Genomic DNA, 24,603 nt, shown 5'->3' with positions numbered 1-24,603 from the left:
GAAAAATCGTGGTTTCAGTTTTCAACGATAGGTGGCGCTTCAAAATCGTCAATGCGGAAGTAAGTCGATTTTACACGATTTAACGGTCAAAACGCGAAGTGGCTTTCCCACTGCATTGTAATCGTCGTTTTTAGTCGCGTGCAAGGCGACTCTACAGCTCACTATATCGGTCGGTCGGTCGGTCGGTAAACACTAAAGCGTGGTTCCCACTAGCGACGTCACGTAACGCAAACGACGCAACGTAAGAAAATGGCCGTCTTTGCCCCCGCCTGCGTGAAATCAAACCTGCGATTTTTACAGCACTGTTGCGTCGTCGGTTCCGATTACGCAATACATCACTTTGCGTCGATACGTCGCTGCGTTACGTTGCGTTGCGTTCTAGTTGGAACCACGCTTAACTTGTATATGGCCTTATCTTGATATCAGTTTCATCTAGCTAAGTCAATTTTTCACAATATATTCCTTATGGCCACCAGGAATCGATGTGGTTATGTTTTCAATCAAAAATTACGTGGTCTACGCACGATTTAAGGAAATCGGGTTGTAATCATATCTTCACAAGCATGAATCACAATTAAATAAAATTTGGTACTCATAAATTTCAGGGCATAAATCATCATATGGCAAAACAATTACATGCGTAGCACATGTAACGCATGCGTAAGCGCTTGTAATCATACTTCACAAGCATGAATCACAATTAAATAAAATGTGGTTCTCATAATTAATACAATTACGTGCGTAGCGCATGTAGCGCCTGCGTACGCGCGCTTAAAATTTTCAAAATTGTCAAAATTTATATTCGATGAAATAAGAGTAGGCCTACGTTTCGGGCAATTTTAAGCATATCAAAAATTAGGATGACTATAACGAGGCATTTAATAAAAAGGCAAATTGCCTTAAAATGTAAATGTGACATGTTTCGAGAAACTATTCTCATATACCAATAGGACATATTGTATGTAAATAAGTAAGTAATTAGCATAATAAAACATTTTATTATGCTAATTACTTACAATTTGCCTTTTTATTAAATGCCTCGTGCCTCGTTATAGTCATCCTAACTCGCAAGTTTGGTGGTATTATTCATGATATATCAAAAATTGTCATAAGTGCGCAGATTTTCGCACCCGTGCGCAGATTTTCGCACGCGCACTGCGCGTTAAATAATAATATTGCCTATTGTCCGATTTCTGTTTTACAACCTTTCTTTAATAATATCATATTTGATTCACTTTTCAATTCGAAATTACGTTATACAAGCACGTAAAATATGACAGGCTACGCACGTGTAAATTAAAAAAATATTAATGTTTTTAAAAACTTCCAACATTTTTAAACATGTTCAGCAAATTCGGTCGGTTGGTCGGTCTGTCGGTAAACGGTAACTTAAGCATGCGACTGCAGCCATCTATAGGCCTTGTTTAATTGTGTGTGTGTGTCTAGTTTGTGGCTGGAGTCTGTGTATTTTATTTTGTACCATTTGCTAAGTTATTGTTATTGTTATGTTTATCATTTTTGTATATATTTGAATTTCAATATATTTGATATTTCCTTTCAAATATCATGTAATCTTGTGACAACAAAGCGAATCTTGATATCTATTTAGAATACGACAACACCATTAACATTCTGTTCACAGACCTGCTCAAAAAGAACATACTCTAGGTGGGTTTTCAGGATCAATGAGATGTGGAAAGTATTCCACATTTGATGGTGGATCACGTGTACCCGCAATTGCGTCATGGCCTGGTCATATCAAACAAGGTGTTTCAATGGTGCTTCTAAGTCATCTAGATATTTGGCCTACTTTAAGAAGATTAAGTGGTACTCCAGTGGATTATTTCGACATTATCCTTGATGGCTATGATATTAGCGATGTTATGTTTAGCGGTGAAAAGGTGTGTTTATTATTCCTTTAGAATTTCTTCCTTTATTGCTTTCTTTATTTTTCTTTCTTTATTTATTCTTTCCTTTCTTTTTTTCTTTCTTTCTAATAAATATATTTTTACTTATATTTTTGATGACGATTCATAGCGTGTTATTATATATTTCTTTAATTCTCCAGAGTCCAAGAAAAACTCAGCTGTATTACAACGCGAAACCTAGCCCAGATTTGGGACCTTTTGCCATTCGAAATAAGCGATACAAAGGACATTTCATGACCACAAATATATACTCGCTTGATCGACAAGATTTTGATCCAATGTGCTTGGCAGGTAATAGTACTATTGAAATATATACAATACCATTTGTTTATGATTTGTTGGTGGATCCAGAAGAAAGATTCGATATTGCTAATCAATCACAGTGTGTAGTTCAGATGATGTTAGAATTGATGGAAGAATCGTCAAACAAAGTTACATTTGGACAAAGTGTGTTACTGTCAACAAACAACAGTGTATTACTATGCTGTAACTCTGGCTGTGCACCATTTCCAAGTTGTTGCCAGTGCAATTCTCTTTATAACGTTGACCTTTTCCCGCTTCATTTAGACTGTTCAATTGTATAACCTAATCAAACGTATTGCTAAAATACACGAGCAGTATCATGTCTAGCGACAATAAATAACCTACAGTATCGTGTCTTCTGACAACAACCTTCATCTCATATGTTATAACACAATATACAGTACAATGTAATAAAAGGCATAGAACTACAGTAATTTATACCGCCAAGTGATATACTGAAAATTAATGAATTAACTAAATAATAAAGATGAGGAAATCTGTAATGATTAAAGATGTATTGTCCCCCAAAAACATGAAAAATAAAGATTAATAAAATCAGACTTAGAATAGATCATTTTGTAGTTTTAATAAAGTTAATCACTGGTTTCACTTATAAAATGGCAAAATAAATAGTTAAATTCAACCAAAAACCCATTGGCTGGCACCCAATTTGACTATTTTTTTGCTTTAAATCACAGTTTTTTAGGTAAATACATTTTCTTTTCGATCCAATTTTTGGTCAAAGTGGATAACTATTAGGTGACATTAATAATTATTTTTTCAAGGGGACAATACATCTTTAAGAAAAGGCGCGCCGCCGAAAAAAGGGGAAATTTCGAAAAATTGCCAAATTATGGGCCTTTATTTTTTGCATGAATAAATGGTTGCTATGGTTCTACATTATTATTATTGCATAATAGTTGCAAGTCGTTATTTTGGTTACTATATCCAGGGAAGAGTGATACTCTTCCCTGCTATATCATAATGTGACATGCACAGAATCACAAAATCTGTTCTTCGCATGTTGCCTCAATACATATTTTTTACATAACTGGCTAATATAATAATTATTTATCATTTTATAGCATATCATATTTTTAAAAGTCGATATTTTGGCAATTTTTTGAAAAGAAATCCCTGTACAGGGAGAAATTTCGTAAAATGGCCAAAATGTTGACTTATCGAATTATGTGTTGAACTTGTGCAGAAACAGATTATGTGATTCTGCGCCTCGTGTAAATTTTTCGAAATTTTAAAAAGGACCAAAATATCAACTTATTCAATTATATGCGCAGTAATTCCGCGCATTTAAAAAAAAAACTAAATATCGACTGGATACATTCTGCGCATGTCATTAAAAATAAAAGGGTCGACATTACGCAATTTTACAAAAATGTGTACTATAGGCTAATAGTATAGGGATTTTTTTCGAAATAATGGGCAAATATCGACAGTATAAAAAAGTATTGAGGTAGCATGCGCAGACCACATGAATGTGATTCTGCACATGCCATTATGTCAACAAATAAAAGGGTGCAAATTTGGAAATTAATTTTGCGCATGCGCATACCATTATGCATTATGTCAAAATATAAAATGGTCGAAATTGCGCCATTTTATTAACATTTACCTATACTATAGTACAAGGATTTTTTCTCGAAAAATAGCCAAATATCGACTCATGTATAAAATATGCATTGACGTAACATGCGCAAACCACATAAGTGCGATTCTGCGCATGCCATTATGTCAGAAAATAAATGGCCGAAAATGGGCCATTTTTACTCTACAGCTCACTATGTTGGTCGGTTTTGTCGGTCGGTCGTTTGGCCGGTAACACTAACTTGAGCACGTGACTGCATATTGATACAGTATTTTTATTTTTCTTGTAAAAAGCAGTTCAGGATGTATTATTTTTAACGAGTTAAGGCAGAAATCATGAATAATACATGAACATAATCATATTTAGGAGAGGGAGTTCTTAGAGGGGGAGGGTGTTTTTTCATTTATAGTTAAACAAATTCCCCTTATAATATGAATAAATCACAAACACAATTAATATCAAGAAGAGATAAAATACAGTAAAAATTGTATCGACATGCTCGGTAGATTGTAGATCAGTAGATCATGTAAATCCCATTACAAATATTAAATATAAATGTGTTATAATACAATATTTTGTGTACATGTGGGAACATTATTGGAAGAAGGGGAGGGGTGGGAGACTTATATTCTAAACGATAGTGTAAGTAAGTAAGTAATATGTATTGCTTTCCACGGACAGTACAATATTGAAACAGCATAAAATATGTAGGAAAATAAATACATTAAATAATACAACAACTTGAGAAAAAAAAACATGGAAAGCAGGGGACAACCATTTAAGCCTAAAGGCTTGTTTCCAACAATTTTTTTTTATAAATACATTTATACAATGAAAATACAAAAATATTGTTCTATTATTATTTCTCTTATATTATAAATTAATTAATAACAAGGGGGCGAGTGTTATTCAAATACGGAAATAATTTATGTGTTAAATACTGTGATACTGTAAGATAGCGTAGCTGAGCTTTCTTTTAAAATGGCTTGCTGAAGAGCGTTGGAAATCAATTTGATTAAGATCATACATGTGAATTTTACTCCTGATTTTCATATTCCTGAAAACTGACGCCATTTAACGTCGAGTGGCGCATATTTCAAACGGTTTAGGACGTCGGGTCAAACCAGGCAGACAGTCGTTTACGGATGGAGCACATCTTCTCTCTGGTACCTTAAAGTCAAACCGTTGTATCAGGTTTGCCGTAAAAAGGAACACTTCCATTCTCGACATCAGATCACCAATACACAACCGACGACCTGAAAGAAGAGTTTACTAAAGTCAAAAAGAGTAGAAGAATAGACACAGTAGAAGAATACTTTAGATACAGTAGAAATGTCAAATTCGCAATTTGTTTCATATCCGTATTAAAGCACAGATTTAAAAAATATTGTTCAACTTTTAAAAATTCAAGATGGTAAATATACTTCAAAATGGCTGCCATTATAAAGGGAAACGTTTGAGAAAGATGTAAAGTTGTTTATTAGAAGGAACAAGGCCAACAGCCATAAGTCGCTTGCTAAAACGCATAGTGATACCGGACCGACAGACAGACCGACAGACCGACCGACCGACCGACCGACCGACATAGTGAACTATAGAGTCGCGTCCACGCGACTAAAACTGCATTTCAGTGAAACCATATAATCAGACTAGCTTAATGTATGAACTATTTTAGCCTCAACAAAAAATTATGACTCGACATGACATCTTAAAGTTTCTTGTATTGCAATCAGTTTGCAATGGCTTTAAATAACCGTTAGAAGAAAATCTGGAGCTGATGGTAAATCAGCTGGGAGGGTTCAAGATGAACCTTAGCTTGAACATATCCCCATTCCAGATCTTTACCAAATTGAAATGTTGTCAGGAACAACTCCATTACATTTTGGAGGCAATTCGGATCAGGATCCCAATTCTGAACTACTTTTTTTTATCATTTTACTTAAGCCATATGTAAAAACTACAATACGAATCTTTATCACGATTCTCGATCCATTTTCTCTTTTTACTCCGGAGGTTGCAACTAGTGTGTCCTTCTAGTTTACATATGTTCCCAATGTGTGACCTAGGTAAAAGTATTGAGACTTAAATTATGTCTCTACCTAGAGTAGTTATGGAGATACGTAAATCCAGTGAAAATTACCTAATCCTTTGAAAATAAGGTCAGAGGTCGAATACAGCATTTCCGAAAATTGTTGGACAAAAAGGTTCATAAGAAGGAATATAAACATACATATTTAACAATTTAGGAAAAAATCTCTCTACAACTAGTTGGCGTTCTATGGGTAGGCTACCCTATATTTTCCCCTCAATTTGCATACTTTAGGTAATTTACATATGTTCCTAATTTGTGGAGTTTTATCTCCACATCATTATGTGTTCAATTTAAAAAATAACATTTTTGTTTGACTTAAAATTCTAGATTTTATAGACTATACCTGGTATAAATAGAAAAAATAATGTACTGTAGATAGCGGCCATTTTGGTGTTATGTATTGACCTAATTTCTTCAACTACATTTTTTCTCCATTTTCTAATTTTGTCTAGGTATAACCATTATTTTTTCTACATTGACCGGACTAGTATTATGGTTCTTCATTTCACGAAATGGTTTTAGGTGTTTCGCAACTTAATTTACATTTAATTTAGACTCGGATAAATGAGAGAATTTGTATCAATTTCAGATCAGACGTACAATGTTTCTTGCCAGCAGCGCGCGCACAATTTTACAAAATAAACAAGTTCTTAGTCGCACAATAGACTTATCTCAGAATAAAGATACTTTTATTTTTTTCTACATTTTTGCTGATTTTGCACCACACTGATTTAGGTGTTATTATAGAAGTATTGATGGATTTAACCAACTTAATAATCAGCTACCCACCTAAACCGAAAGGAAGAAATGGCTCCTGCTTTCGAATGGTCTTTAGATCACCTGATAAAAATCGTTCCGGTTCAAAGTTCAGAGGTCTTTCCCATTTTTCTGCATGACGATGGACGCTGAATAGGTTTATCAATACTGTAGTGTCAGCTGGAATTGTGTAACCACTTATTTTAACATCACCTGTAGTGCTCCGTCCAAAAAACGGAGTAACGTTACCCAGCCGCTGTATCTCCATTATTGTGGCTTCCAAGTATGGCATCGAATGACGATCGCTCCATTTTGGTTTCTTCTGACCAATTACTTCATCCACTTCATTTTGTAGCTAAATAAAAAAGGACGCAAGTCAAGAACCATTATTAATTAATCAACAATTCATAGAAGCAATATAAACAAATGAACAAACAAATCATTAATCAATCAGGATCAATGAATGGACTTACAGGCGTGGGGTTTAACCCTCTTATAAAATAGAAACACAGAGACCAAAGAAAGGAATTCAGATACAGATAGACAGACATCGAAGAAATATAAGGGAACTGCTGTAGGAACAGTCCGGACTCTGGACGAAACAGTCTGTCTGTGTTTTATTCTGTATTTATTTGGTCCTTTTAAGATTTAGATGAGAAAAAGAAACAGCTACTATCAATTAATAATTCTCTTCTATTGAATGGAAGAGAAGAAGACTGGTGTCGACTAGATACTAGACTGTCAACTTGTTATTAATTCTTTTTTATTTGGATCGGGCACTGTTCACTGTATTATTTTGATTATTCGGTTCACCTTTTGCTTAACTAAAACATTATGCACATTCTCGATTATCTCACTTGAGTAGTGCCAGGTTATACTAGGTTTAATTTAAATATTCTTTTGTTCTATAATTGTATTTAATAAAAAGTTTTTAAATTTTAGTTTAGTGTAGTGGTTAACCGTGAACCGAATCCTCACGATTCCTTAGTGTCATTTTTTTATTCATTCGGAAGTTCGAGAGACTAGGTCCGAGTAAAATTTATTATATGTAATTCGCGGTGCTAGTATTGCGCAAGACACATGCTAAGAGGAGTGATCACCCGTTACAAATAAATTTAATTTAACAAAATGACGCCATCTTCCATGCCGCTCAAACGGAACAAGTGTGAATTAAATGCAATCTGATACGCACGCTTATTAATTAACCAACTGGCAGTTTAGAGCCTACCTTTTTCTGTACCTCTGGATAGTTCACCAAGAACGCCATAGCAAACGCAAGTGTGGAACTAATAGTGTCAGTTCCACCAAAAAATAAATCAAGAATGGTCCGCCAGAATATGTCTTTGCAAAACACACTGGTATCAACATCATCTTTCTTAAGCTCCAAAAGATATGCGTCAATGATGTCCCGAATATCTTCAGAATCGAATGTTTCTTCATGACGCTTTATATTATCCTCAATAAATAACTTTGCATTAGACATCGTTTGACGAAAGCGCTTATACAATGGGGTGTAATAGAAAAGAGGAATGGTATTTACCGGAGTTATGAATCCGCTACACTTTAATAGGTATCTTATCCCCTCTAACAGTTCCTTATATTTTGGATCGCTGTACTCATATCTATCGCCAAAGCAAACAGCAGTAATAACATTCGACACGGCATTATTTATGTAATGAAATGGATTAAAGGGCTTTTCGTGTTTACCAAATTCTTGACACAAGTGTTCAGCTTCTATAGTCAACTGGCTCTCTAAGTTCAACTGTCTTCCAAGTGAACCTTTCTTGCCGTGGCAATAGTCACGGAGGAAGCTAGATGACCAGCGTCGAAGTTCAAGCCAGGGATGTCCATTCACAAAAATGACACCTCCTGTTCAATAGAAAAATTATAAATTATCATTATCAATCATTAATTAAAATTAATTATTGGTGTATATTGTCATTGTATTGAAATGAAAATTTGCAAATAATTTTTAAGGTCATTAGTCTTTAATTCATACATCAAGATTTCAAAGAAATCATGTAGTTAGGGAACTCAAAAAGTATTGTAATACAATAGTAATTCTTTTTTGTAAGTGCTCTGGTTTTAGATTAATCCAATCTATGGATTATAATCCACTATTAGACCTATTTTGTAAAACAATTAGGTACCTATCGTCAGTTACTAAATCTAACCTACCTTTTACCGTATAGCCTAATTTTAATATTGGTAAAAGCGGTCTGTCGATGAACTTGTCCCCATTGCTGTTTAACGCCTCTTTCACAACATCAGAGCTGTTTAAAATCACTACTGGTTCCGAGCCCAATTTGACTGTGAAGATATCACCATATATTCTTGTCCATTTCTCGAATGTCTCGTGTGGTTCACCGAACATATAAGGCATAGATCCTACAATCGGCCAGCCACGAGGACCAGGTGGAAAATTATTATCAGACTTCAATAACCATAATGCCAATATAATTAGGAAGACAAGTAAAACAACAGTTTGGATGCTAATTAAAGACAACACGTCGTCATAGCTCAACGCCATTTTAATAATTGTCTTGCTGGGTTACAACTGATTGTCTACGTACCAAATCAAATCTTTAGAATTCACTGAATTTGTATAATATGTATACGCTTGAATGAATATAATTATACTGTTGAGAGTTTTGAACAAGCTTGTTTTTCAAGGTCATGGGTGTTATTGGCCAAAACTAAAAAATGCATAGTATATGATCATTATTTCGAAACTTTTTTCTAAATCGCACAGCTTTTATAGAAATACATAGTATAAACAGAGTAGCACCGACTTTTATAGCATATATTTATAATAATAACTCTGCACCACGGAGCTAAGTAAATTGGCCAGATGTTTGCCCTTCTCTGACGTCACGGATTATTCACAGTACTGTAGTTATCAACATGAAAATTGATGAGAACGATTTGTCGAAACTACACATAAGCCTACTACAACTTACGCAGCGAAAATTCTGTTAACAGTAATTTTGTTTGATTTATTACCCATATTCTAAAGCCAAATTACGAACAGTATTAACACAAAATCCGAAAACTTCAACGGTGACTATCAGACGAAAGAAAGCGCCAAACCAATGAAAATTTGGTTATAACGCTTAACGTTTAATGGCGCATATTTCAAAGGGTTCAGGGCGTCGTGTTAAACCAGAAAGACAGTCGTGTACCGATGGAGCACATCTTCCTTCCGGTACCTTGAATTGAAATCGTTGTATCAGGTTAACCGTAAAAAGAAACAGCTCCATTCTCGACATCAGCTCACCAATACACAACCGACGACCTGAAAGAATTATAATTTAGTATATTCTTATTTATAATTGTCCATATAAATACAGGACAAGATTAGGAATCGAAATTCAATTATACTATGTTACAAAAAATAAGGTGGCTAATTAAAAATTAATGGTTTGGGGACGTGCAAATGATACGTCACTTACGAGACATTTAAATTCAATTCAATTCAAATTTATTTACTCATCGTTTATAAATACAGTTTCATAGCATAAATGATGGCAAGGATCCTGCATAGAGAAGTTTACACTTCTGTTTTCGCAGGACCCTTTTACATAAAAAACATAAAACTAAACACAACATAATAGATACAAAAATTGACCCAACATTGAATGCCTCTATTTTGTTTTTAACTTCTAAACCATAAAACCACTACCGGTAATTGGTCTCAATTAAAAACATTCTATTTTAATATATTAAATAATCTATATAAATACTGTAGCTTATCGACACTTCCTTAAAATGGTAAGTTATGCTTTAGATCCGAAAATTCGAATTCTCTACATGTCCAGAATTCTCTTCTAACAGACTCACACTTTGGGTGTTGATCTGATGATACGCTGTAGGCTATACAAAACCCGCTGCATTTGAAAATGACAAGGGAAAGCCCAAGTTGTATGCAACCAGCATTGGTAATTAATATACCTACCTATTCCGAAAGGCAGGAATGCCTCTTGCTTTTGAATGGTTTTTAAATCATCTGATAAGAATCGTTCCGGTTTAAAGTTCAGAGGTCTTTCCCAATTTTCCGAATTAAGATGAACACAGAATAAGTTTATCAATACCGTCGTGTCAGCTGGAATTGTGTAACCGTTTATTTCAACGTCGTCAGCAGTACGCCGTCCGAAAAACGGAGACACGTTACCCAGCCGTTGTATCTCCATTAGTGTGGCATCTAAGTATGGCATCGAATGACGATCGCTCCATTTTGGTTTCTTCTGACCAAGAACGGTATCGACTTCATTCTGCACCTAAATTTAAAATATGGAATTACAGTAAGGCCTTGTATAACAAAATGATAACACATTCTGTTGTTAAATTTCCATGCTCAAACGTACAAATTTAAACATTAATTAGTGTTAAAATCACAGAACACATTTATAAATTAAATTACTCCTAGTATAAACGACAAGAGGCCTACCTTTTTTTGTACCTCTGGATAGATTACAAAGAACGCGATAGTAAACGCAAGTGTAGAAGTAACAGTATCTGTTCCACCAAGAAACAAATCAAGAATTGTTCGCCATAGTATGTTTTTGGAAAACACACTGGTATCAACGTCATCTTTCTGGAGTTCTAGCAGATACGCGTCGATGATGTCCCGAATATCTTCAGAATCGAATGTTTCTCCATGATGTTTTATAATATCATCAATAAATGATTTTGTATTGGATATTGTGTGACGAAAGCGCTTATACAATGGGGTGTAGTATAATAGAGGAATGGCATTTACTGGGGATACGAATCCGCTACACTCAAACAAGTACCTCATCCCCTCTAACAGTTCCTTATATTTTGGATCACTGTACTCAAATCTATCGCCGAAGCAAATGATACTAATAATATTCGATACTGCATTATTTATGTAATGAAATGGATTAAAGGGCTTTTCGCGTTTACCAAATTCTTGACACAAGTGTTCTGCTTCTATAGTCAACTGGCTCTCTAAGTTCAACTGTCTTCCAAGTAAACCTTTCTTGCCATGGCAATAGTCACGGAGGAAGCTAGATGACCAGCGCCGAAGTTCAAGCCAGGGATGTCCATTTGCAAAAACTATACCCCCTAGAATTGAAACATAAGTAAATAGAATCAACCATAGGTTTGTGTATGGTGATATTTTGACGGTACTCCTGAAAGACATATGTACGCCCACGGTAAAGTATTATCTTCAAATAACTAATGCGAGGCAGCTTTGAGCGAGAGAGCTGCTTTAATTGGTCGACTGGTTATTCATCTAAATAATGAGTCCATGATCTGACGTAGTCTAGGCCTACTGAATGTGCAGAAACACTAAGAACGCTTTAAGAGGTACAGGTCTTTTAAATAAAAATGAAGCACTTTTCTAAAATAGCAGGAACTTATTTCTTTCATTTATCACTCTCGAAAATATTGGGATCCAAACGCACATTTAAAAAATTACTGATCCATGATTAGATACAGTATAACTAGGCCTATACAGTAGACGGTATATGGATGATTCGAAAACATAGGCCCGGACGCGATTTTTTTTTTCGTACATAAGTTGGGGACCCCCTCGTGAAACGTCACAAAATAAACATGAATAATTCATCAGTTAAATTTTCTTGTTCCGTGTGCACCCAAGCGTATAGCAACAAGAAGTGATTACACAAGTGCGGTACGATTCTAGGCCTATCTCCGCTGTTGTTGCGGCGTGCGATTTCATAGAAGAATAGCGGCGTTTTGTGTGGATTGTCCAGGGAGTTGTTATTAATAACAACTCCCTGGATTGTCGAAATAATCAGCCTTTAGTTTATGGTGTTTTTAATATAATTTTTTACTAAAGAATTACGTGTTAAAACTATAGTTTCTATTAATACTATTAGGCCTAATTATTAGTCTCTAAACCCATGTCTATTCTAGTAGTAGCTGTGTGGGTGTGTGTGACGTGTGTGTGTTAGGTATGACCAAAGATAGTTACACTCTTTGGTATGACACAATCCGAGTAATAAGTCAGCAAAATTAAACAATAAACATTACACAAAAATACATTTTTATTCTCGTGGGTCAAATCTTCCCATCTCATGTGTTCATATACGCGCATTTTTAAAGTTCCTTTGAGTACATGCATATTGTTTGATAATAAAATAGCAGAATTAAAAAAATACAGTACACAAATTATACACATTCTTTATTCTTGTGGGTCTAAGCTTTCTTTGGGCTATGTCCAATGAATTACTACTTAGTTTAATGTCTTGCCTAGCTGTCGATTAGCCTCGACTCGACACATTTTGTGTGAAGAAGAGTGCGCGAAGGCAATCACGTGAATTTACTTATAATCCTAGGCCTACTGTAGAAAGTATCGTATCGCAGTTGTGTAATCACTTCTTGTTGCTATACGCTTGGGTGCACACGGAACAACAAATTTAACTGATGAATTATTCATGTTTATTTTGTGACGTTTCATGAAGGGGTCCCCAACTTATGTACGAAAAAAAAAATCACGGCCCGGACTGCATGAACGTAGGCATAATTTGTTTAGTTGCGCAAAAAGAAAAAGAAAAATAATCTTGCTACAATTAAATTTACAGAGCAAAGACTATAGATTCTATTTATGTTTGCGGAATATAGTTTGGAATTCATATATAAATTTACGTAAGGGCAACATTCGGTAAATCGCGCGTTAGGTACTTCTACAATTTTTACTCGATTGTATACAAAGTTGTTTCATACTTTCAGTACTGATTTAACCACCTGTTGGGTTAGATAATTAGTTATTGACGATTAAAACGAATTTAGGTTCAAAGATTTTCCCCAACCCACAATAGGGTGGTTTCCGATTGTGGTATAGGCCTACACTGTCTAATTGGTGTTCATCTTGAAAAATACTCGCACACAAAAACACGAGGATTATTCGCATTTACCTATCTCCTTCTACAATAATTGTTTTAATAGCTGAAAACCACTCAAACAGCTCGAGTACAGCGCATCATAATGTTGAAGACAAACAAATTTCTTTAAAAAGGTAATACCAGGGAGTTGTTACAACTCCCTGGCTAAATTGGAAACATCAGATTACTCAAGTCGAAAACAAAATATCCAAAAGTTCTGGTATCATATATAGATTATCATCTTTCATCCCTCAAAACATACTCCGGATTCTTTACTGTTCACTAATCCTCCCTTACCTCACTTACTGTAATATTATTTGGGGTAATACATACCCGTCCTACTTAAACAAACTGTTATTGATCCAAAAGAAAACCGTAAGATACATAGCAAATGCTCCTCCTTTATCCCATTCCAATCCTTTATTTTCTTCATTTGGTCTTCTTAAAATTCAGGATATTAACCATCTTCAACAAAGTGTTTTCCTCTATTCATGGCTAAACTCGATCCTGCCATCACACTTTAATGATTTATTTAGTTTCAATCTTAATTTTCATAACCACAGTACTCGGAGCGCAAATCAAATACGTATTCCTTTTTTTAAAACTACTTCTTTTAAACATAGCATTAAGTTCACTGGTCCTAAACTTTGGGATAACGTACCAGTTAATATAAAAAGTGCTTTGTCTAAGAAGAGTTTTTCTTTTAAATTGAAACGGCACCTCTTATCTAGTTATGTTTAATTATCCTTTCACTCATTGTAGTTTTGATATTTAGTCTTTTCGGTACCCTGAATCTAAAAGTCTTCATTACTGTTTTTGTCCTGTTTCCGGTTCCCGTGTTGTCCTGTTTTTTTTTTTCATTTTCTATGGGCTGCCTTATACAAGCTTTGCTTTTTAGGAATGTTGCCCCTGTTATTTTAATAATTTTTACTGTTAATTTTTATTTTCTATGAAAGACAAGAGAAATAAATGTTACTTTGATTGATTGATTGATTGATACTAGATTTAATTGATTGGCGATGAATGGAACAGTCCAATCTCTGAATCTTACAGTATAAATATTTGGTATACCACAAGTAGGTCAATTTATGGGCCCTGGGATAAACTTTAAACCTTCAGGTCTAGTAGATATAGTGTAGAACACATTTTGACAATAGGCCTACGTACATAAACCATTTTGGTCGCCATTTTAAGCGTAAATTGTTTAATGTGCGTGTGTGATAGATATATTATATAAACACATATAATTAATCCAAATTTTGCCGGTTCAACTAATCGTAGGCGCAGATAATCTAACTATGCCTATTTCTTAAAATAAAACAAATTCTTACCTACCCTTTACTGTATAGCCCAATTCTAATATCGGTACAAGTGGTCTGTCCATGAACTTCTCGCCATGTTCTTTCAACGCCTGTGTCACAACATCCAAGCCATTCAAAATGATTACTGTTTCCGGGCCCAATTTTACTGTGAATATATCACCATAAAATCTTGTCCACTCCGCGAATGTCTCATGTGGTTCACCAAACATGTAAGGCGTAGATCCTACAATGGGCCAGCCACGGGGACCAGGTGGTAAATTATTATTAGACTTCAATAACCATAATGCTAATACAATTAGGAATACAAGTAAAAAAACAGTTTTGATGCTAATTAAAGACAACACATCATCATAGATCAACGCCATTTTAATATTGTCTTGCTTGGTCACAACTCGTCTACGTAACAAACCAAATCTTTAGAATTCCGTGAATGTGTATAAGTATACGCATGAATGAACATAATTATATTGTTGACAGTTTTGAACAAGCTTGTTTTCCAAGGTCATCGGTGTTCTTGACCAAAATAAACAATTACACACCTCCATGGTCATTTTATTTAGAAGGTTTGTAGATTGTTTTCTTCCGAATTTAGTATTTACCGAATTGCACAACTTCTAGAATGAACAATTAACCTGGTAGCGCCGACTTTTATAGCATGTGCATTTATTTAGTATACCAGGGAGATGTAGTGAAATTTGTCCTCTTCCCTGTTTATACCATATGTCTTCCATCTTACCGAGTGTCTGCTAACCAAAATATCATGTAAGCCTTAGCCTCATGTATACATTTTTTGAGTGTTTTTATGGCTGCAGTCGCGAGCGCAAATTTGAGTTATTGTTTAATGACAGACCGACCTACCGACCAATCGACCGAAATTGCTGAAAATGTTAGAAAATGTTAAAAAATTGTTGGAAATTGTTTATAAACCTTTATAATTATTTGCCTCGAAGTATTAATATCCAGTGTCAAAATAACGAAAAAAATATGAATTTGAGTTAGTGTTTACCGACCTTATTTACCAACCGACCAACCAACCGACCGAAAATTGTTGAAAATGTTAGAAAATGTTGAACAATTTTTAAAGACATTTATATTTGCCTCCAAGTATTAATATCCACTGTCAAAATAACGAAAAAAATATGAATTTGAGTTAGTGTTTACCGACATTATTTACCGACCGACCAACCAACCGACCGAAAATTGTTGAAAATGTTAGGAAATGTTGAACAATTTTTAAAGACATTTATATTTGCCTCCAAGTATTAATATCCACTGTCAAAATAACGAAAAAAATATGAATTTGAGTTAGTGTTTACCGACATTATTTACCGATCGACCAACCAACCGACCGAAAATTGTTGAAAATGTTAGAAAATGTTGAACAATTTTTAAAGACATTTATATTTGCCTCCAAGTATTAATATCCACTGTCAAAATAACGAAAAAAATATGAATTTGAGTTAGTGTTTACCGACCGACCGACATAGTGAGCTATAGGCCTAGAGTTGCGATAAAAATCAAAACACTATAGTATTGGGCAACCGGGTAAGAACGTAAATGAGATCACATAGCCCTTAACCCCACTATAAAGAGACGTTCTATTGTCATGTTAGGAAAAAATGGAACCACACAAAAAAGTATTGAATTAACATAAAGAATAAGTTTACACTAGCTGGCGTTCATACCTCTAGACACCGAGCTTGAGCTGATGGCTAGAGCAGTGAGTTTTAATTTATTTTACAATTACAGTACCTGACTAAATAAATGGTAGGGCCTACTGTGCCAAAAGGATGAATGTTAAAAATGTACAGTATTATCGCACAAAACATAAAGATAAATGAAATCTACATTTTCAATTATTAATTATAATTATTAACTTAAATGATCCACAAAGATTTCTTTGTTCGAAGCAGATATTTCTGATTATTTTTAATGCACTTCAACGACAACCAAATAGAGTAGGCATAGGCCTACTTCAGAATGACTCGAAATACAATGTTTTCTTTAAATGTATGGCTATACACAACAACATAATAAACTAAAATTATGTCATTAGACCTGCGAGATAATAATTTTACAGATTTACATTAAACATTTCTCATGTTAGAAAGTTTGAAAGTCACAGTTTGAAATAGATACGAAAGACATTGCAATACGATGCGTCGAAACTTGTGCAACATACAATTTGTTTCATGTAAACTAAAATGCAAAAACATTTATTTTATTCAATTCCATAAAAATACCGGCAGCCAAAGGAATCCTAAACTCAATATCATACATACATAATATCAGAAATTTGCTTAACGTTTAATGGCGCATATTTCAAAGGGTTTAGGACGTCGTGTTATACCAGACAGACAGTCGTGTACCGATGGAGCACATCTTCCTTCCGGTACCTTGAATTGAAATCGTTGTATCAGGTTTGCCGTAAAAAGGAACAGTTCCATTTTCGCCATCAGTTCACCAATACACAACCGACGACCTGAAAGAATTATAAGACAAATTTAATAATTGTTTAATTGTCCATAAAAGTTAATACCTGTATTACGAATTATTAATACGTAAAATATCCAATGATCGAAATTTGATTTGTATTACAATAAAAACATAATTATTTAAGTAATAATTCAAGTCCCAATGATTGGCTGAAGTCAACCCAGGGAGTTGTTAATTTAACAACTTCCTGGGCAACCATTGATGAATTCATTTCCCCATGCTTTTTGTTCCACTATGGTATGAAATATGACGGTATCCAGTATAATGGGAAAAGATGAGTCTACCTCATCGGATTCTTTAAATAAGCCAAACATGTAAAATCATCAAACATTTCAGATCGTCATTTATAATTTATAATCGTCTTGTATACTAAAATTTGAAACGAGATGGTGCAACGCAGAAAGACAGTTTAGTCTTAGTTTTTGAAAATGTGGATTTTGTGGACCAGTTTGGACCACTTTTAACTACTTTTAACTAATATGTTAGTCTACAATGGAGGAAGTATTAGGTCTAACCTACCTATTCCAAAAGGTAGAAGTGCCTCTTGCTTCTGAATGTTCTTTAAATCATCTAAGAATCGATCCGGTTCAAAGTTCAAAGGTCTTGCCCATTTATCTGAATGACGATGTACGCTAAATAAGTTTACCAATACGGTGGTATCCGCTGGAATTTCGTATCCATTTATTTTAACACAATCAGATGTACGCCGTCCGAAAAACGGGACAACGTTACCCAGCCGTTGTATCTCCATTATTGTGGCTTCCAAGTATGGCATCGAATGACGATCGCTCCATTTTGGTTTCTTCTGGCCAATTACTTCATCCACTTCCTTTTGTAGCTACATTGAAAATATGAAATTACAGTACAGGCCATTATAATAGAGAAATAATGTTTATTTCATTAACACATATTTTCTAGTTAAGTAGGCCTTTACAGATATAGTATTAAGAAAATATACCCAATGTACTTTTTTCAGAGAGTTAGGATGATCATTTTAGTGTAAACAAGGCAAATGTATGTAAAATACTAAAAATAAGAAAAACAAAAAAAACATTTAAGCTGCAGAGATAGTTTTCTACTGAAACAAAATTGATATAGATTATTGTAACAATTGTAAAGAATGAAATAAAAGTGAGTGAATCTCACAAAAGACAAAACAAACGAAAACAAGGCAAATCAAGTTTGATTGATAGTAACCTATATATCGGTACTCACAGAACACATTTATAAATTAAATTACTCCTAGTATAAACGACAAGACGCCTACCTTTTTCTGTACCTCTGGATAGTTGACTAAGAACGCGATAGTAAACGCAAGTGTAGAAGTAACAGTATCTGTTCCAGCAACAAACAAATCAAGAATTGTTCGCCATAGTACGTCTTTGGAAAACACACTGGTATCAACGTCATCTTTCTGGAGTTCTAGCAGATACGCGTCGATGATGTCCCGAATATCTTCAGAATCGAATGTTTCTTCATGTCGTTTTATAATATCATTTAGAAATGATTTTGTATGTAGCAAGGTTTTACGAAATTGTTTGTACACTGGAGTATAGTATAATATGGGAAATGCATTTAGTGCGGATACGAATCCAGTACAGTCAAACAAGTACCCCAAGCCTTCTAACAGTTCCTTATATTTTGGATCGTTGTACTCAAATCTATCGCCAAAGCAAATGATACTAATAATATTCGATACGGCATTATTTATGCAATGAAATGGATTAAAGGGCTTTTCGCGTTTACCAAATTCTTGACACAAGTGTTCTGCTTCTATAGTCAACTGGCTCTCTAAGTTCAACTGTCTTCCAAGCAAACCTTTCTTGCCGTGGCAATAGTCACGGAGGAAGCTAGATGACCAGCGTCGAAGTTCAAGCCAGGGATGTCCATTTCGAAAAGCAATACCCCCTAAGGATGAATAGAAGGCAATAGGGATTATAATCAAACTATAGAATGACAATATGTAATACCACCAGATCACTCCCAAAATAGCCACACTCTGTTAGATATTCAATAAGTGGGAACTGATCAGGCCTGCTGTACGAACTTGATTAATTATACCCAAAAAAATTCCTACCATTTCAAGCGTGGTGGTTATTCAGATCTATATTCGCGGAATTCCTTTTTGTGCGAGTCCATAATCCTGGGCCATACAAATTCTCACCTACCTTTTATCGTATAACCAAATTCTACTATTGGTATAATTTTTCTGTCTATGAACCGTTCTCCTTGGTCTTTAAGGGCCTGTTTCACAACATCAGAACCATTTAAAATGACTACTGTTTCCCGGCCCAATTTGACTGTGAAGATATCACCATATATTCTTGTCCACTCCTCGAATGTCTCGTGTGGTTCTCCGAACATGTAAGGTATAGATCCTATAATCGGCCAGCCACGAGGACCAGGTGGTAAATTATTATTAGACTTCAATAACCATAATGCCAATAGGATTACGAATACAAGTAACACAACATTTTGGATGCTAATTAAAGACAACAAATTGTCATAAATCAAAGCCATCTTGATTTTGCTATGCGTTGTGTACCAAACCAAATCTTTGAAATTCAATAGGATTTGAATAATACGCATGAACGAACCTAAATGGTTTTCCGGGGATCGTGTCACGGCCAAAATTAAACAATCACCCACCCAGTACTGTAGTATTATTACCTCCACTAAGAAGGAAGTTATACTTTTGTAAATAGTGTAGTAATAATAATTTATTTGGAAAACGCTTTTTGAACAGCGGCACACATAATAATGGTGCATCCTTAAAACAATTAAACATACAATAAAAAAATATAAACGAAACGAAACGAAAGATAGACTAGATTAAAACAGATAATACTCAGATAAAACGGAAGTTCGATAAAACCAAAGATAATAAAAGGAGAAGATACAACAGTTCCGTTGGCGGTGTAAACCACATCCGGGTTACTATTTGCCTACGCCTGAAGGTGGCGCCTTTCTTTTTCGCTAGAAGAAGTGCGCCACCTTCAGGCGTGGGTAAGGTAAAACTTTTATTGTAAATATCTATAAAAATGAAAACGATGATTATTTATCAAAATGATTATCAAAATATTAATAATATTAAAATTAGTAGAGCACAGACGCGAGAACACATCAGATCATCACGATCCATCGAAACGTGGGATTAGACGGGAACCATATCTAGACTAGAGCCCGCCGTCGTTCGGCTGCTGGATTCTTACGCGTCCATGAATAAGCGTCCGCGTTTCCTATCCTTCTATGTATAACAGCGCGTACTGTTGATTCTTTACCTATTTATATTCTTTGATAAAACCAAATAAAAAATAAACTGTAATACTAATACCAATTAAATGCAACCCACATACATTAGCTTGAACACTAAATTAGCATATAAATTAGTATATGAACAAAGGAATATACAGTACTTAGAAACTATGTTAATATATACACACTCTTGATACACTGAGTGTCTACCAGCAAAAATAATAAGGAACAATTATAGGAACCCAAATTAGGGACATCAATAAACAGGAAAGCATAGATTAAATTATTTCAGCTGTGGTGAATTATTTGATGACTGTAAACAGAATTAACTAAACCAAATTACATACAATATAAAATATAAAAATCATTCGATAATGTTAAACTTTATACGTTGTCTAAAGGCCCATGCTTTCTTAAGATATGATTTGCAGAATTTATCAAGAATGTCATGGGCTTTGTTTACCATATTAATCGACATTGTTGGATAATGAGAACAATAGTACTCTTTATAAGTCTACATTGCGGAGTTATACATTTGGAATTGTAGCCTACACAGAAGAAATATTTAGAAAGCATTAAACCGGTGCACACTGGGCGATTCACATGTGAAGCGACACGCATCAGCAAATCGCCTTTTAAAATAATGATCTCTTCGTAGGGCGACAGTGTTGATTTAATACGAACAATGGAAAGGCAATCTTAGTCTACTTTAAGGATTTAAACAATAACATAACGCAGTTTGCTAGTTATTTAAAAGAAGGAATCAAAATAACTTAAATCAAGCTAACATAAAAAAAACGTCAGCAATAATTTAATACTGTAATATACGCAATATGTAACAATAATAAGTAACGTAAGTCATATTTTATGTAACACACTTAAGTTTGAATATAATTACCTGATAAATCTAAAATTCAATTAAGTAAGAACAACCATGAAGTAAGTAGAGTAAGAAAGAAAATAAACCTAAGCAAAACTATATAAACCTATATTATTATCTTAAATGTTATAATTAGCGTTTAGTAACTATAATATTTTGAATGAATAAGTGGGTTACCCTACCGATGTAGTAAATTCACCGTTTGGTACTTTGAATCCTATCTTATCTACTGTATTAACATTTACAATTAACGTTTAATTGCGAATATTTTGAATGGCTTAGGAACCAGAGATAAACCTGGGACATAGTCTTTAACCGATGGGGTAGGTTCACCATCTGGTACTTTGAACGTAAACCGTTGAATGAGGGTTGCCGTGAAAATAAATATTTCCATCTTTGCCATTAGATAACCAATGCACGACCTTCGACCTAAAATAAAAAAGAAATGGCTATGTGAAGAGGCAATGAGAGTGGTATCGTCTTATGCTTTCAGACAATCTACAGTATGTTCTTGTTCAGTCAATTATCTACCCGAAATATTATCGTCATATTTAATTTTGATAACGTTGTCATGTTGTTGAACAATATGGATAATAACAGACCTTTGTATTTAGTTTCATCTATCCTACATTATCTTACTTTGCGCGCATATGGTTTACGTATGTACAGTACATTTTGCGTTTCCACGGATTCGCGCGGATAACGAATACCTACCAATTCCAAAAGGCATAAATGCTTCGTGTTTCTTAATGGTCATAAGATCATCAGATAAAAACCGCTCCGGTTCAAAGTTCAAAGGTCGTTCCCAATTGTCTGGATGAAGATGAATGTTCCAGAAATTCACCAATACCGGAGTTTCTGCTGGTATATTGTAGCCATGTACGTTAACATTTTCTGTAGTAGCTCGGTTAAACAATGGTATAACGTTGCTAAGTCGCTGTACTTCCATGATTGTGGCCTCCAGGAATGGCATCGAAAGACGATCACTATATTTTGGTGCCTTCTCTTGGCCTAGGACCTCATCAACTTCATGCTGTACCTTTTTTAACAAACAAAATTGAAAATAAATAAAGTAAAATTTAAAAAAACAAGGCCAACAGCCATTAAGTCGCGTGCTACAATGCATAGTGATACCGGACCGACAGACAAACAGACCGACAGACCGACAGACAGACGGACCGACCGACATAGTGAACTATACTGACCGAAATTACTGAACATGTTTAAAAATGTTGAAATGTTTAAAAACATTTATATTTTTTTAATTTACACGTGCGTAGCCTGTCACTTTTGACGTGCTCGTATAACGTAATTTCGAGTTGAAAAGTAAGTCAAGAAAACAGAAATCGGGCAAGAAGAGTGCGCAATAACATTTAACGCGCAGTGCGCGCGCAAAAATCTGCGCACTCATGGCAATTTTGTAAACGCTTAAAATTGCCTGAAACGTACTCTTATTTCATCGAAAATAAATTTTGAAAATTTTAAGCGCGCTTACGCATGCGTTACATGCGCTACGCACGTAATTGTATTGCCATATGATGATTTATGCCCTGAAATTTATGAGTACCAAATTTTATTTAATTGTGATTCATGGTTGTTAAGATATGATTACAAACGTGATTTCGTTAAATCGTGCGTAGACCGCGTAATTTTTTATTGCGCACCGTGAAAACATAACCACATCGATTCCTGGCCATAAGAAATATTCTGTGAAAAATTGACTTAGCTAGATTAAACTGATATCAAGATAAGGTCATAAAGCGATAAAACGCATAGTGATACCGGACCGACAGACAGACAGACAGACCGACAGACAGACCGACAGACAGACCGACAGACAGACAGACCGACCGACCGACATAGTGAACTATAGAGTCGCTTCCACGCGACTAAAAACTGTCTTTCATCTGATGATGAAGATCTTTGTTTCTGGAACCAATTCGATACTAGTATTGCCTTTATCTCTTTTCTCTTCACATTTCGTTAAAACTATTTAAAAAATCATCATTTTATGACTTCAAAAACGATTTCATGACCACATGTTTATTATATACTTTATCTATTTGTTTCCTTTCTTTCAATTTTGTTCGTTTATGGGTTTTGTGTGACAATTTCTTGCAATCTTCTATTACTCGTAACTATTAAAGATTATATTATATTAATATGTATTGCTTACCATTTACCAATGGCATGCATTGATAAATGTTGGTTGATTCATTGATTGTCTACTATGCCATAAAACACTTACCTTTTTCTGAATCTGTGGATAGTTTAAGAGGTATGTAATAATCCAAAGGATAGTTGAACTAGTTGTATCTGTGCCAGCATTGAACAAGTCAAAAATAGCGCGCCAAAGCGTGTCTTGAGAAAACGAATTATCATCTTTACCATGCTTTTGAGATTCCAAAATATATGCGTCAATGATGTCACGGATATCACCAGAGTCAAAGGTTTCGGCATGCTTCCGTATAATATCATTAATGAAGTCTTTCATTGACGTCACCACACCACGAAACTCTTTGTACAGTGGAGTGTAGTACAGTATAGGAACGATGTTTCCCGGAGACGAAACGCCAGTATGTTGGAATAAATAACGTGTTCCTTTTATGAGCTCCTTAAATTGTGGATCCGTGTATTCGAATCTATCACCAAAGCAAGCAGTGCAGACGATATTTGAAACCGCGTTGTTGATATAGTGACGCGGATTAAAAGACGTATCAGGTTTGTCCATTTCTTGACACAAGTAGTCTGCTTCTATATTTATCCGATTTTCTAAATTTACCCGGTTTCCTAAATCCTTTTTTCCTAGACAAAACTGGTTTATGACACCAAACAGCCAGCGTCTTCGCTCATTCCATGTAGGCCCATTTTCAAAAGCAATGCTTCCTGTAGAAAAATCCATGCATTTTTAAAGTTTAATATTTATCGGCATATTGATTTTTTTTTTCTTATTCATTAATTAAATTAGCCATGATATGTACAATAAAATAATAAATTAGAAAGTGAGCGAAATACTTGGCAAAATAAAGAGAGAAACAGAAGGCGTGCTATTTATTATTTCGGCCCGTACGACGATACTCGATATTTAAATAA

The 24,603-nt window shown here is 34.7% G+C and overlaps 5 protein-coding genes across 6 annotated transcripts; 1 reads left to right on the top strand and 4 right to left on the bottom strand.

The window, feature by feature from the left end:
* The first annotated feature begins 1,647 nt into the window (after positions 1-1,647).
* On the top strand, positions 1,648-2,512 carry LOC140049471 (arylsulfatase A-like). The gene is made up of 2 exons (XM_072094362.1): positions 1,648-1,901; positions 2,069-2,512. Exons 1-2 carry the CDS (start codon positions 1,686-1,688, stop codon positions 2,510-2,512), a joined length of 660 nt encoding a protein of 219 aa, XP_071950463.1. The 5' UTR covers positions 1,648-1,685.
* Positions 2,134-9,239, bottom strand: LOC140049470 (cytochrome P450 2J4-like). Of its 2 annotated transcripts, none has more exons than XM_072094361.1 (4): positions 8,861-9,239; positions 8,223-8,551; positions 6,716-7,037; positions 2,134-5,090 (listed from the first exon to the last, which is right to left on the bottom strand). In XM_072094361.1, exons 1-4 carry the CDS (start codon positions 9,210-9,212, stop codon positions 4,909-4,911), a joined length of 1,185 nt encoding a protein of 394 aa, XP_071950462.1. In that variant the 5' UTR covers positions 9,213-9,239; the 3' UTR covers positions 2,134-4,908. The 2 variants fall into 2 exon arrangements, with proteins under 2 accessions (XP_071950462.1, XP_071950461.1); XM_072094360.1 differs by having other exon boundaries at positions 3,018-5,090; positions 7,911-8,551.
* On the bottom strand, positions 9,235-11,741 carry LOC140049670 (cytochrome P450 2U1-like; the record flags this gene model as incomplete). Its single annotated transcript, XM_072094618.1, has 3 exons — positions 9,235-9,977; positions 10,638-10,959; positions 11,130-11,741. Coding segments are annotated over 3 exons (1,116 nt in total), but the record flags the coding sequence as incomplete, so codon positions are not given.
* Positions 11,742-16,552: 4,811 nt separating this feature from the next.
* Positions 16,553-20,130, bottom strand: LOC140048686 (cytochrome P450 2J4-like). The gene is made up of 4 exons (XM_072093456.1): positions 19,544-20,130; positions 18,643-19,283; positions 17,895-18,213; positions 16,553-17,361 (listed from the first exon to the last, which is right to left on the bottom strand). The coding sequence occupies exons 1-4, from the start codon at positions 19,962-19,964 to the stop codon at positions 17,180-17,182; spliced, it is 1,563 nt and encodes a 520-aa protein (XP_071949557.1). The 5' UTR covers positions 19,965-20,130; the 3' UTR covers positions 16,553-17,179.
* Positions 20,131-21,553: 1,423 nt separating this feature from the next.
* On the bottom strand, positions 21,554-24,546 carry LOC140049107 (cytochrome P450 2U1-like). Its single transcript, XM_072093934.1, has 3 exons — positions 23,759-24,546; positions 22,225-22,549; positions 21,554-21,939 (listed from the first exon to the last, which is right to left on the bottom strand). Exons 1-3 carry the CDS (start codon positions 24,410-24,412, stop codon positions 21,758-21,760), a joined length of 1,161 nt encoding a protein of 386 aa, XP_071950035.1. The 5' UTR covers positions 24,413-24,546; the 3' UTR covers positions 21,554-21,757.
* Positions 24,547-24,603: the final 57 nt, after the last annotated feature.

The sequence above is a fragment of the Antedon mediterranea genome, chromosome 5 (assembly GCF_964355755.1).
Source record: "Antedon mediterranea chromosome 5, ecAntMedi1.1, whole genome shotgun sequence".
Taxonomy (NCBI): domain Eukaryota; kingdom Metazoa; phylum Echinodermata; class Crinoidea; order Comatulida; family Antedonidae; genus Antedon; species Antedon mediterranea.
Note: the sequence above shows the minus strand (reverse complement) of the source record. Positions and strands in the feature narration are given on the sequence as shown.